Source organism: Apis cerana, linkage group LG14 (assembly GCF_029169275.1).
Source record: "Apis cerana isolate GH-2021 linkage group LG14, AcerK_1.0, whole genome shotgun sequence".
NCBI classification, from domain to species: domain Eukaryota; kingdom Metazoa; phylum Arthropoda; class Insecta; order Hymenoptera; family Apidae; genus Apis; species Apis cerana.
The window spans coordinates 6,120,617-6,135,282 of NC_083865.1; the positions used below are offsets into that span (position 1 = coordinate 6,120,617).

At 25.1% G+C, this 14,666-nt stretch overlaps 4 protein-coding genes across 6 annotated transcripts; 1 reads left to right on the forward strand and 3 right to left on the reverse strand.

Moving 5' to 3' along the window:
• Positions 1 to 49: 49 nt before the first annotated feature.
• On the reverse strand, positions 50 to 2,133 carry LOC108003108 (serine/threonine-protein kinase Nek5-like). 2 transcript variants are annotated; one of them, XM_028669357.2, is made up of 7 exons: positions 1,876 to 2,133; positions 1,725 to 1,815; positions 1,404 to 1,571; positions 1,155 to 1,315; positions 908 to 1,064; positions 547 to 809; positions 50 to 341 (listed from the first exon to the last, which is right to left on the reverse strand). In XM_028669357.2, exons 1-7 carry the CDS (start codon positions 1,932 to 1,934, stop codon positions 272 to 274), a joined length of 969 nt encoding a protein of 322 aa, XP_028525158.2. In that variant the 5' UTR covers positions 1,935 to 2,133; the 3' UTR covers positions 50 to 271. The 2 variants fall into 2 exon arrangements, with proteins under 2 accessions (XP_028525158.2, XP_016920697.2); XM_017065208.3 differs by lacking the exon at positions 50 to 341 and having other exon boundaries at positions 384 to 809; positions 1,143 to 1,315.
• A 174-nt stretch (positions 2,134 to 2,307) lies between these two features.
• Positions 2,308 to 6,701, reverse strand: LOC108003134 (OTU domain-containing protein 5-B). Its single transcript, XM_062084240.1, has 12 exons — positions 6,564 to 6,701; positions 6,373 to 6,465; positions 6,033 to 6,124; positions 5,616 to 5,749; positions 5,323 to 5,471; positions 5,089 to 5,244; positions 4,842 to 4,998; positions 4,546 to 4,757; positions 4,336 to 4,455; positions 4,112 to 4,267; positions 3,849 to 4,035; positions 2,308 to 3,737 (listed from the first exon to the last, which is right to left on the reverse strand). The coding sequence occupies exons 1-12, from the start codon at positions 6,699 to 6,701 to the stop codon at positions 3,592 to 3,594; spliced, it is 1,740 nt and encodes a 579-aa protein (XP_061940224.1). The 3' UTR covers positions 2,308 to 3,591.
• Positions 6,702 to 7,870: 1,169 nt separating this feature from the next.
• LOC108003132 (YEATS domain-containing protein 2) lies at positions 7,871 to 12,375 on the forward strand. 2 transcript variants are annotated; one of them, XM_017065241.3, is made up of 4 exons: positions 7,871 to 8,013; positions 8,229 to 10,912; positions 10,992 to 11,065; positions 11,548 to 12,375. In XM_017065241.3, exons 1-4 carry the CDS (start codon positions 7,929 to 7,931, stop codon positions 11,663 to 11,665), a joined length of 2,961 nt encoding a protein of 986 aa, XP_016920730.1. In that variant the 5' UTR covers positions 7,871 to 7,928; the 3' UTR covers positions 11,666 to 12,375. The 2 variants fall into 2 exon arrangements, with proteins under 2 accessions (XP_016920730.1, XP_016920732.1); XM_017065243.3 differs by having other exon boundaries at positions 8,229 to 10,908; positions 11,548 to 11,693.
• Positions 12,085 to 14,138, reverse strand: LOC108003133 (uncharacterized). The gene is made up of 4 exons (XM_017065244.3): positions 13,932 to 14,138; positions 13,122 to 13,601; positions 12,404 to 13,055; positions 12,085 to 12,308 (listed from the first exon to the last, which is right to left on the reverse strand). The coding sequence occupies exons 2-4, from the start codon at positions 13,585 to 13,587 to the stop codon at positions 12,104 to 12,106; spliced, it is 1,323 nt and encodes a 440-aa protein (XP_016920733.1). The 5' UTR covers positions 13,588 to 13,601; positions 13,932 to 14,138; the 3' UTR covers positions 12,085 to 12,103.
• Between the last annotated feature and the right edge of the window lie 528 nt (positions 14,139 to 14,666).

A 14,666-nucleotide genomic window follows, 5' to 3' on the forward strand; every position in this document is an offset into this window, starting at 1 on the left:
TTTAATATAAAAATTTTTTACATTAAATTTATTTTAAATTTTACTTTACGAAAATATGAAATTTCGTTCTTTAAATTGCTTGAGAAATTGATTCTCAACTTCAATTATTTTTTTTTGATTTTTTTGATCAAAAGTTAACAACACATTTATTGAATTTATATACGCAGAAGTATGATATTCCTCTAACTAAAAACGAACTGAACAGTTTTCAAAAGGTACATGTGATGAAATGAAACGAGTATTCCGCAGTTCCGGTCTTTGCTTCCTGTCGTTACGCTTTTGATCCTAGTATAGAGAAACCGAGTTCGATAACCGTCTCTTGAACAATTCTATTAAATTGACTAATAATTATTAAATAATAATATACAAAAATATATAGAAATATATTTAATGATGATTAAACTTTAATAAAAAAATATTTATTATATACATATAAAATTACATATAATAATTATTCAAATATAAACCAAAAAGTAAATGCTTAAAAAAAGATAAATTCATATCTAAATTCATAAAAATTCATATTAAACTAAGAAAGTTTTTTGCGCTTTCAAAAATTTTAAAAATATTTCAGGATTAAAATTTTCATTATCCTTGTTAGCAATATTCAAAACACGTCCTAAATTTAAATATATTCGAATAATGAAAGGTACTAGATACGGACTCAAGACTAATTGATTTGTTTTTGGACGATAAAATGATTGTTTTCTCAACATTTTTGATATGAGACTAATAACAGATGATGATGTTCCTTTAGGAAGAGGTCGTGGTTTTTCTTCACAAATCTTTTTCATAATTTCTGTTAAAGTCTAAAAATTAAAATATATTTATAAAAACTGAAATGAAATCATAAGTTACGTTGATTGAAATGTATTATATTATTTATATATACTCAATCAAATATTACCGTAGCGGAAAATGGATGCTTTTTCGTAATCATTTCATAAAGAATAATACCCATGCTCCATATGTCGCATTTAAAATCATAAGATTCACCTTTCAACATTTCTGGAGCCATATAACAAAATGATCCAGCGCAAGAAATAATTGATGGATTTTTTAATCTATATAATAATGGTATTATATAAAATCATTGATATTATAAAAAATTTAATATAAATTCTATAAACTTATTTTTTTACAATAAATGATACTCTTTCAAACTCTTCGACACACCAAAATCTCCGATTTTAATGATATCACCACGACTACCAGTCAACATAATATTTTCTGGTTTTAAATCTCTATGAAGAATCTTTTTAGAATGAATATGGTGAACTCCAAGAACAATTTGAGAAAATAAATATAATGCATCCTATATGAATATTTGAATTGAATATGTTATTAAATTAAGTATGTTGTAAAGAAGAAAAAAAATATTTTTATGCTTTTTAAGTTCTTACTTCCTCTTTGAGTGATGTCTCATGTGTTATTAATAAATCCTTCAAAGTGCATCGTGTTGCATATTCCATAAGAATATAACAGTGATTATCTTCTATCCAAGCTCCATGATAGACTATTATATTAGGATGTCTTAATGTATATAAACATTTCACTTCTTCTAATATGTTCTAAATAGAAAATGTATCTGTTAGTCATAATAAAATGCAAATACAAAGAAAATTGTTCATATAATAAAACATTAATAAATATATATAATTTTTTTAAATTATTAAATTATTATTATATAAATATAATTTATTTTATTTTAGAAATTTTCTTACCTTAAAAGGCAATGCATTTACATTATCAAAAATTTGTTTTTTAATTACGAATGGTTTAGAATCTTTCTTTCGTCGCACTAAATAAACGGATCTAGAAACGAGAACAATAAAAAAACAAAAAAATTAAATAAAATGTAACGTAAATATATACCCAAAAGTGCCTTGTCCTAATAGAGTTTCAAATATATAATTATTTATATCTTTTGACATTTTTAATAAAAATTATAAGAAATAACAAAGATTGAATTTAATTATAAATTTGCAGGTAAATATAGCTACTGACTATCAAGCATCAAGAGATTTGTTATGATACACTAATATAAATAGAACTTTGAAACTATTCTATTTTGAATTTTTTTTACGTTAAAAATATCTATATCTAAACAAATATTATAATTAATATTATTAAATATTATAATTATATATATTTGTTTTCTATAAAAAATTATTAAAAAATGTATAATAATTTATTAATTCGTTTTAGAATTTTTTCTGGTGTGATATTATAAATTAAATGAAATTATATAAACTACAAATCTTATAACTTATGATGTATAAATTAAATTTAATTATTTCAATAATATGACGTGCATAGGTTGTGGGTTTATTATCATTCATAAAAAGTGTTTACAAAAACGCATTTTGTTTGCTCACAATTTATAAAGTATTACTTTAATACTATTTAAAATCTCTAAAATTCATTAGCAAACATTCTATACATATTAACGAAAGCACATATGCAAAGGTAGGGAAAATTGGGGCATTAAATTACATGTAGTAGTTTTATTCGTCTTTTTTACAAATAACGCAATAAAGATTTTTTTCCTAAAGCGTTTAGATGTATCATATCATATCACGAAAGAAAAGTATGATGACATAATTAATCTGATTGAATTGCATAGTTCATGATAGTAAACGTTGTATTCAAGAACACGCAGAAAATTTATTATAGATGACAAAATGACACAATAACAAAAAAATTATTTTTCAAGAATTGATCGTAAAAAATATCTTGACCATAGTAAGGTGAAACACAGCTGACAAAATAATATGGCTATTCTAATTTAAAAAAATGTACACATTAGATTGTATGAACTCTTCAGTTTTAGAGTACTCGTGCACACATCGACAATTCTGAATGGAATTGAACGACGATTACGTTGACCAAACATTTACTTCCAATGAAAAAAGCAAATCACCTTATACCCTAGTGCAATGCAGAATTAGATGATACTGCAGTATGTACAGAGTATCTCATAAGATGTATTGTCAAACTCATGTTAAATCAAAAACATTTTAACTAAAAAAAAAAAAAAAACAATTCTTGATGCTTTTACGTGATCATTTTTCTCAATTATATTTTTATTGAAACAGAAAAATAGATGCATCCTTAATAAACTTAACACATCTATATTAGTTTATCAAATATTCTTATTTGATATTATTTTTTTATATTGATTTTGTGAATATTTCTACAAAATATTCAACTTAGTGTATTTATTAAAATTCTAAATTTTATGAATATATTACGATAATATTTGATAAAATTACAATCCAATTTTTTTAGAAATATAATAAGTATATACTTCAACGCGAATTTGATGTAAACAATGATTGTTAGAATAGAAATCAATATGACACGATTTGCAACTAGTAATTAAGTTTATTAGGTATGCATTCAACATAATTGTCAATGATTCTCAATGATTAATGACCATGTGATAACACTAAGAATTGCTTCATTTTTTTGATTTAGAACTATCTTATCTTTCGGATATATCACATCCTATGAAAAACGCTGCATACAAATGCATATACTTTTACTTCATTATTCATTTGAACTTTATCAATAAAGATTTTAAAAAAATTAACTATTACTGGAATCTAGTATATTATTAGTATCATTTGCAGAGGAGGCAGAACTCCGTGATTGTTTCAAGCTGTCCAAGTATTCTTGCTGTGATGTAGCCAAAACTTGTGAAAGTATATCACTGTCTTCCCAATCAGTTAAGCCTAATAATATAAAAACATATTTTTACGAAATAAAAATTATTTATCTTTATTAAAACATTTGAAACTAATTATTTTTTTCTATTATTTAATATATTCGTTAATTTTAATTACCAAATACTTCAGGAGGAAGACGATTGAATAACGAAATATCCGGTGAAGTATGAGCTTCTTTACTACTACCTGGTATGGGTTCCTGAGAAATTTTAGATTCAAAATCTGAGGCAAGATGAGACATAGTAGATCCTTGAGTTGATTGGTGTTGCGGGGATCTTTTATTGTATCTTACCGAATCATTTATCTGAAATTATGAATTAAAAAACATAAAACATAATATATAAATTACATTGCCTTAGTAACATTAGTACAAAACGGACTTTTGGTGAATTACGCAAATTATCTTGGCTAGTTTGAGTTGTTGTTGGAGAAGAAGTGTGGCTACGTTGTTGACCACGACCTCCATGAGAGTGAAAATGTGCGTGACTGTGTTGCGCACTTGTTACCGTACTTGTACTGCTGCTACTAGCTGATCGCTTTAATTACAAAATAATTCTTTAGTTCTATTAGTTAAGATAACAAATAAAAATTATATGGAACTTACAGCTTTTCGCATCTCATTATCCCTTAACCATTGCAAATAACTCTCTCTCGCAACTTGTTCTTCTATGGCTTCATTTGTTGCTTCCCAGTCAGTTGCTTTTATTTTATCTTCTAGCATTGTCTATATATAAAAATAATTATTCTTTTTGTTTATTGTAGAAATTTAAAATTTACAATGATTTTAAATATAAAAATCAGTTATAATCTTCACTTGTTCAATATGCAATTCTTCACTTTGACGGACTGCATCTGATATAAGTTGTCGATCTGCAGCTCCAGGATTATATGATGGTAAACCAAGACCAACACCAATCGTAGCTTTATATGGATCTACTATACTATTATAATGACTACCACGTTGATAAGACAATCGTATTGGTTCATTATCACTTTCAACCATTGTATGGAAAATATTAATTGGTTCTGTATACAATTATAAAAAATTGATATTATTAAATGTAAAAAAAAATTTTTTGTTAAAGCATATATTAAGTATATATTACATACCAGTACTGTAGCAATATAATTGAATGCTACGATTATACATTTCAGACATTGCTTGCATCTCTATATGATTTCCATGTACATATTCTTGTCGTTTCCTATCTACATATGTGCTAAAATCTTCCGCTACGAAATGAGAAAAAAATTCCTGATTGGAAGCCTAGAAAATTATATCATGTAATTGATGAACCATATATATGTGAAATAAGATTCCATCATTTTTTTATATTGAATATAAAAATATATTTACAATATAATCCATGCAATGCTTCCGAACTACACCATGCATTTCTTGATCACCATAAACTTGATCAGCAACTGCTCTAAATAAACATGCTCCATCTTCACCCATCTTTTTAACAATAAATCCCATTTTTCGCATTCGTTTTTCAAACCACCTATCTCGCTATAAAAAAAATAATATATTTTTATCATTAAATATTTGTTTAATAAAATATTTAAATGTTTAATTCATATAACTAACCTCCTGCCATTCAGCTAGAGTTAAATTGTTCCCAGTTCTGCCAGTATATTCATCACCACTATTATAACCATTAGCTAATTCATGTTCTATATTTGCAGCAGCTCCAACAATAGCCATTCGATTGTTAGCTATGACACCACCATCTGTAGCTAATGTAAATTATATTGTTTTATTATTTTCTTTTATCATTTTATATTTCTTATTAAAAAATATTTCAATAATTTCAATAATATTTCATTACATTATGTGATAAATTTATTACATTAATAAAAAAGAATGATACAAATATGTACCTTGTAAGCCACTGCAAGATGCAGCAGGAGGTGTAGCTTGTCTTTCACGTTCTCTTTCTCTCTCTCTATCTCTTTCTCGACCTCTGTCTCTTTCTCTTTCACGTTTTGAACGTGAATTTCTTCCAATGCAACCACTAAAAAAATATTCTATTTAAATAAATACTTGAAATAAATTAATTAATAAACACATAATAAACAGATAATATAATAGTATATAAATTAAAGAATATATAAATGTTATGAATATAAATATAATAATATTTCAGAATAACCTTTAATAATTTATAGTAAAAACAATAAATTTTTTTTATTATATAATATATATATATATATATAAATTTATAAATTAATAAATATTATAATTATATGAAACAATTTTGAAATTCTAATTATTTATGATTTTTATAAAAATCATACCTGTGTGGACTTGCTCGTTGTCTATGGCGTTTACCATGACTGGGACCACTTCCTTCTTCAAAATGTTTATCTTCTCGACGATCTACACTTGTCTTTAATGCCAGGACATATAAAATAAGTGTTGAATAAATAATAATATATATTTATTAAACATGAAAAATTATACATAGTTAATTATAATTATATTTTTATAAATTATAATTAATTATAAATAAAGAAAAATAATTTTTCATGTAAATATATTTTTAATAATTAATTATACAAATTAATATAAAAATTGAATTTAAAAAAGATAATTAGAAAAATATTTTTAAAAAATATTAGCTTTTATATTTCTTACCTCATACGAGCTTCCTGTAAGAACGATAGAACCAGATCCATGATCGGTCTGAACCCCGTGTAGATCGACCGCGAAACCGTTCGCTGCACGTACCTGTCACGGTTCGCAAAAGGTCGTTTAAGGTTCGCTCTTGCAATTACTATGCAAGTATTGTGCGAATAGCAGATGCTGCAATTAGGATATTCATTCACCTGATATGGACTATTAGGTAGTGTGATGGATCCGGAGTTATGCTCGTTTTGCACTCCGTGAACATCGACTTCGGAAGTGCTGCCTCCTTCTCGTCTATCTTTTGAGGCGTTCGTCTTCTTCTTCGACAGAATGGTCATCTTGCGTAATCGATCGTCGGTGGTCGTTAGACGCGACGCTCGTTTAACAAGATTTTAGAAAAGAACCTCGTAGGCTCACGATCACTGCGCTTTGAATCCCGTACTTCCTTCCTGATCCACAATTACTATCCACTTATTTATTATTATTCTCAACGATATCTACAAAGTATACCTCGAAGTATGTTGATTTGAATGGAAGCTTTATTACTATGTCACTAATAAACTCTTCAGAATTTAAATCAGAATAGTGTTGCGCTGCATAAGAAACGCGACATGATAGCTTTAATAACCAACTACTACATTAATTCTTGTTATTTCGAATGTTTTGTCAGACAGCCATGACTACACTTGCACACACTACCAGGTTACCCACTACCAATCTATCGCATCATATTTTCCCTATTTTAAGTCGTCAAAATCCCTACATCAAATACTTATCAGTTGTCTTAAAAAACACAAAATGTGTAAATATTTTGGATTTTTTTTAATTTGTTATATTATTGATTAAGTATCACATATTTTTAATAATTAAATATAAATCAATAAAGTAAATTTTTAAAAATGTAAAAATTTAAAAGAATATTCTTATTATAAAATTCCTTTTATATATTTTGACACGATAGACATGGTAAAATTTAAAAGTTTTTACAATACTTAGGGAAATAATAATAAAGTTAATCAAATTCTTTTATTATGAAGCACACCTGTTGTTACTAAGCTAACTTTACGTATGTATACTATTAATAACATACTTCACATATGTTGTCATACTTCCTTAAAATTTTCAACGACATTATGAGTACATAAGATAACATATGGATAGCTAAGCCATGATATATGTACGTATGTATACATTTGTCACTATGATATTATACTTTTAATAATATGTGTAGGATTTTTGTTAATATGCATCAAATTTCGTATTTTCAAATTAATTATTATTATAAATTAAAATAAAATTTCATAGAAAATATAACCTCTATTATTTGTTTATAGAAAATAATATCGACACTTAGAAGCGCAACCCTCCATTTAAAGGGTGTTTTAAAATAAAGTACGGAGCACATGTTCATTATTTAAGTTATGACAAATACCATGATAAAAAATTGATGTTAGTAATAATGGAAAAACTTTTTTATTACACGTAAAATATTGCCTATTTACGGAAAAATAGGTTTTAAACATTTTTCTATTTAATTATTATATGTCCGAAAACGAGTATGGTAAATGAGTGCCTTAAAAGATCAAGATCCCGATTACGGGCCATCTGCTGCAAGTAATGAAAAACATCAACGAATTTATGAAGAAAATGGTATATATTGAATATTTGATCAAAATTATATGATACTTCTATTTGAAAATGTTGTATCTAACCTATTTATATTCTATTTGTTTTAACATTGATCACTATTTTCTAAAAATAATATTATAAATTAAATTAATAAAGTGTATTTATTTGTATTAATTAATAAATTAATTGTATTTCTTTGTATTTGCATTTTACTTTATTATTATTATTCATTTTAGCACGAAGCAGTACTGCAAAGAAAATAAACGCTATTATTGAAAAGGAATTTTCTCAAGAAATTAACACAAAAGAGAAAGAAGTTTTAGAAATACAAGAAAGATTACACAGAGCAACAAAAATTCTTCATTTATTACGTTATGTTATTGTTGCAGATTTTTATAATCGTAAACAATGTCAAAATTCACAAAATGGAGAAACAAAGCAAACTCAAATTCATCCTGCAATAAAAGAATTAATTGGTAAATCACCAAAGATATCTGATAAGTTAAATATTCCCATATCAACATCAAGTGAAAGTTATTTTAATACATCACAATCAATTTCAATATCTCCATTTAATATCACTGGTAATGCTACAATAAAAACAGAAGAAACTTCTGAACATTGTCGGCTAGAGAAAAGAAGTAATGAAACAGATGAAGAATCAAGGCCAAAGAAAATTCCTCGATATATTCCACCGAAAAGTGGAATTCCAGAGTCTCAATGTCCATCAAGAGGTATTAGACATAAGATACGAAAACGTATAATTATTGGAAATATTTCAAAATGGATTCCCCCAGAATGGAGAGAAGATGCAGCTAGTCATAAATGGACAATGTATGTTAGAGGAAATAAGGAAAATCCTGATATCAATGATTTTGTTAGTAAAGTCAGATTCTTTTTACATCCTAGTTATAGACCTAATGATGTTGTGGAAGTTACATCAACGCCATTTTGTCTATCAAGACGTGGTTGGGGTGAATTTCCATTAAGAGTACAATTGCATTTTAAAAGTGCTCTTAATAAACCAATGGATATAATTCATTATTTGAAACTAGATCGTACTTATACTGGTTTACAAACTTTAGGATCTGAAACACTTGTCGATATATGGATTTATGCAGACTCCCGAGATTCTAAACGAAATACGAATAAATTTATAGATCAAGATATTAACGAAGTCAAATATAATTGCAAAGTAAAATTAGAAAATGACAAAGATATTAATCCTATATTTGATTTCACTAGTAATAATAATAAAAATAATAATATAAATGAAACATTAAAATTAACAGATAAGATTTGTGACGTATTAGTTAAAAAGGAATCTTCAGGAGATATAAAAATTAGCGAAGATTTAATTAATATGAAAAAATTGCTATTTTATATAGAACTTGATCATGATTATTGTGGTTCAAAGTACTTAAATAGTTCTGAAAAAAATTTAACTATTGATCATTCATTAATAACATCAACTGATTTATCTTTAGATAAAACTGTCATAGTAGAGTATCAGTCAAAAGAAAATAAAAAAGAAAGTATTGAAAATAATAATATAATAGCAAATGAACTCTCAATGAATGGAGATTTAAATAATTTAAAACTAAAAGAAGAATTAATTAACACAAGTATACCTTCGTTAAATGAAATTAATCAGGGCACATTGAAAGTATTTCCATTGAGTTGTTCCAAAGTTCACTCGAATCTTCGTCCTTTGGAAATTTCCATTCCTCCATTGTTTGAACCATCTGGAAATAAGCATGTCTTAGTTCTTCAGAATAATAAAACGATTCCTGTGGATATTACAGTTCCATGTATGGATGATAATTATAATAATGATTTAACGAAATCGAAAAATTTAAATTTATCTGCTTCTCGTGGTATTAGCTTATTAAAAAAACCTTTAGGTTCAGAAACTACAATTCAAGTACGAAATACTAATGGAACAAAAGTACAACCAGGATTAAAACTCAAAGTTTCTAAAAGTATTCTTTTAAATTTAAATTCAAATGTACCAGTGTTAAAAATAGCAGATAAAAAAAATTTAAATAATATTTTCCCTAATTTCGAAAAGGATTCAGTTACTGAACAAATATTAAAAATAAAAAATGAAGAGATAAAAGAATCAAAAGCATTACGTCAAAAAATCACTTTAGGCAAGGATAAATATAAAATTCAAAGTAAAAAAGAATTTTATGATGAAGTTTTTCGGACAATTGAGACTGCAAATATTCTAAATATTCAAGGCCTATTACGATTTATTATTAGAAGAATGCCTATGATAACTCGAGATGCTTCCGACTCTGATTATAGACGGTTACATCCTTATGCTTGTGTAAGCGAAGAAGAATTTTTTAGATATACTATAACAAAGCGAAATGCTTGTGAATGGAATCGAGCAAAAATGATATGGTGTTTTTTAAAAAAAAAACCATTTACAGAGGAAGAATTGTGGAGTATTAAAGAAATAATGATTTGGGCAAGATTGCATGGTTATACACCTCTTTCTCCGAATTTTAATATTCGGTCAATAAAACAACAGAAAAGTTTGCCTAATTCAACAATTACTAAATATGTTTCTACATGTACAGAGCCTGATACTTTTTGTAAATGGCTTCAAGTTAATCCATGTCAATCAAATGAGAATTTAATTGATTGTAATTCATATCACTCTACTGAGTTAGATATTGAGATTGATGTAGTAAATATTGATGTCACATTAGAAAATAAAAAAGAACTAAAAAAAAGAAAAGAAAATAAAGAATATGCAAATACGAAAATTACAGTATTGGAACTTGAAAGAAAATTAGAACCATTTTATGATTTTGTTTGTGAAACTGCTAGAGAAATTGGTATTAAACTAATTTCTGAAGAAATTGTACCCACTGTCGTACATTGTGCGGCTAGTCGAATGATAATGCGAGTATGAATTATTTTATTTATTTTTATTCTATTTAAAAATTATTAAAAAATTTCCTACATATTTTTTTTTATGTTTTTAGGCTGTTGAATGTCTTACAGAAGATTTAGTCAGAATGTCTTTAGCAAAAGCTTGGGAAAGATGCAGTAATAATGGGTAAATATATATTTTTTTAATCAATGTTGCTTATATATTTATACATATACATTATAATTTATATATTTATATATATTATAATGTAAATATCAAATATATATAGATAGAAAAGAATGGTATTATGGCTTCTTGCTGATAAATTAGTATCTACATGTCCCGTTTTTATATTTAATAAAGATATTTATGAATGCTTTATCTGTTAATTATGAAAAAAGTATTATCATACATCATGAAGCATAATTACATAAAAAAATTAAAGCAATTTAAATTACAAATTACAATTTAAAAAAAAACTTATAAAACTGAGAACTATATTACCATCCTTTATATATATATATATATATATATATATATATATATATATGTATTACTTATATATATTATATATATAATATATGTATTACTATTACTATTATTATTATTATTATTATTGTTATCATCATCATGGAATTATAACAGTTTTTTTTTTATTTTATTTATAGATATCCAAAAATGATAATTTTGGATGATGTACGTGGAGCTCTTTTAAATCGTGAAGAATTTGATATTTTTACAAATCACGGCTTAGGTTCAAAATACAAATTATCAATTATAGATTAATGTAAAAAAATATAAAATCTAGGAATTTTAATTATGATTATGTATGCATGTGGACGTGCACGCACATGCGCGTATGTGTGAAAGAATATTTAATATTAAGAAAAATAAATAAATTCTGCCATATTTGAAATACAAGCAATAAAGGTAAGCTGCAATATGCGCTCCAATACAGTTCTGAAAACTGAAGCCTCGCATATGTACAAATTTATAATTTTGAATAAAATATATATGAAATTTTGTACAAATAATTTTCAATGATGCTTAAACTAATTTTTGAATTAAACTCTTCTCTGCATAGAAACAAATTAAGTTTCAATCATGTATTAGCTTTTATATTTTTTTTTTAAATATATATAAATGTATGTATATTTAAATTTAAGAAAGAAAATATTAGAAAATATCAATAGATTTCTCACTGAACTGCATTTGATATCCTGTTTATTGCATAATAACATAATCATTTTCTTGCATTGTTGCTTGCATTTTTAATAATGTAATATCTTTTAATCGAGGTGACATAGGAACATAATTAGATTCATCCATTATTCTTTGAAATTCTAAATTATTTCTTTGAATTTGTATAGAATTTCTATGAGATGTTAAAGATAAACTACTGGGTCCAGAAACTCGGACATTTGGCAACCTTAAAAATACATATATATATGTAATAAAAAATGTAATGCAATTGTATTAAACAATTTTACTAATAATTTCAAGAAAAAGTGAATAAATGCAAACCTGCTTTCTTTCATAGACTCTGAAGCACATCTTTGTCTTGGAGGCAAAGGTGGAGGTTCTTCTGATGAATGATTGTAAAAAAAATGTTCTATATAAAAACTTGAAGTAGCTCCTGTATTTTTACTAGATTCATCAGATATTTCTTCATAAATTCCAGAAGTTAGAGAAATATCAGAAAATTTTCTAATATGATAATTATATGGTTCTGATTGATAAACATTCTCAGTTAGTTTATTAAATACTTTACAATTTATTTTTTCATATCTTTCACTTAACATATTCAATTCCATTTTTTTATTTGTTATTGAATAATTTTGCAAATGTTCATCATGAGATATTGTTCTAATATCACTTTCACTTAAGCTTAAAGGCTTTCTATTAATTTGTTTGTGTCTTGGACCACGACCCTGAGTTACCAAATCTTGCAATAATTTAGGAGCTTCCAAACAAAACAAATGTAATTCACCAATTCCAGCACGAAAATTTTTTGTTGTATGAATTACACAAATGCATTTAACATCTTCTGGTCGTCCTGCTGTGACTAAATGAAACTGATTTAACTCTTCCCATTCAAAATTTTCTATTATTTCACCTGAATGAACATCTTTTATCATAATTCCTAATTTATTGGTTATCAAATCACCATATAATCCTGAACAATACTTTAATAATTAAAATTAGAAAGTATAAATTTTTATATAAATAAAAATTTAAATACCTGTTAACCCTGATGCCTTAGAATGTGAATTATCAACCATAGAGACATTATAAGATCCTGTTATAATTTTAATTTTTCTAGGTTTTAATAGTTGTCTAATGTTTGCCATCCAACGTTGTGATTCTGTTTCTGAATTACCAGCTAAATAAAGTAATGGTTTTCTTTCTTTAATAGGAAATATACCGAAAGCAAATTGTTTAGATCTAGATTGAGTACGACAAATAACGGCATTCAATGGTATTATTATGAAATTTTCTTTATCATTTGATGATGAATTATTATCATTGCCAATGCAATAATCAAGATGTACTTTAATGCCTAGTTCAGAACTAAGCTTTTGAAAGGAACACCAATGTCTTTTCCAAACTTTCCAAGGACCCAGTGTTCTCTTTTTAACTTTATGAACTTTAGATTTACTACCACAATATTTGACATCTAAAAATCCACAGATTTCTTTCTCAGCCATTTGTTTCTTTTTTTCTGAAAGATATTTCATTATTAATATCTACAAAACAAAAATCATAATTTAAACAAAATAGAAATTAAAAATTTCAAAAAAAATTTCATATAATTTGAAAATGATTTATTACAAAAATAATGAATAAAAAATAATATATTATTTTTAAATAAATATCTTGCGCTCATTAACTGAAATGATAAGAAAATATTTTTTTCATCAAATAAAATATAAAAACTATCTATAATTTTTAAGAAAAAATAATAAAAATAAAAAAATTAACTATATTTAAATATTAATTTTAAAATTTTATAAATTTAAAAAACAAAAATGCTTGGGTAAATTCAACGTACAGTTTACTTTTATTTGCATTGTTTACTAACTTGCTTATTTCTTAATCTTAAACTCAGTATTACCAATAATATGAGAAATTAATCAATCAGTTGTTACGAAAATCAGAATTCCCTATATCTTTTTATATAACTTTATCTTATTTATAATCTGTTAAGCGACAATAGATAAACGCATATATTTATTATATTATAAATTTGTTCTATCACAGATTTCATTTATTTAAAGAATTACATTATTATTAAAAGATTTATATTCGTATTTACAAAGATTAGAAATATTCAAAATGTTTTTTTTATGGTTGGTATATTTGATACATTTGTAATATAAAGAATTACAAATTCAGAAACTTTCAAATGGAATCTTATTTTGACATTTTATGTAATAAATCTAAAAGATGGAATATAATTAACGTTTTTTTTTAAATAAAAAAATTGATCTAAATATAAATATACATAATTTTTTAATGATTATATATAAATAATATGTATAAATATTATAATTATAATAAATAAAGATATATATATATATATATTCAAAATTATAAAGGAAATATATAAATGAATTTAGAATGATCGTAATGTTTACATGAGATATTTATATTGATTTAAGTAAATATTAATATAAAATTTAAGTTTTTAAAAAAAAAAAAGTAAATATGTAAGCTAATAAAAATGAAAATAAAAGATTTCTAATAATAAAAAAGATTATGTGAACATTATTATATATATTAGAAA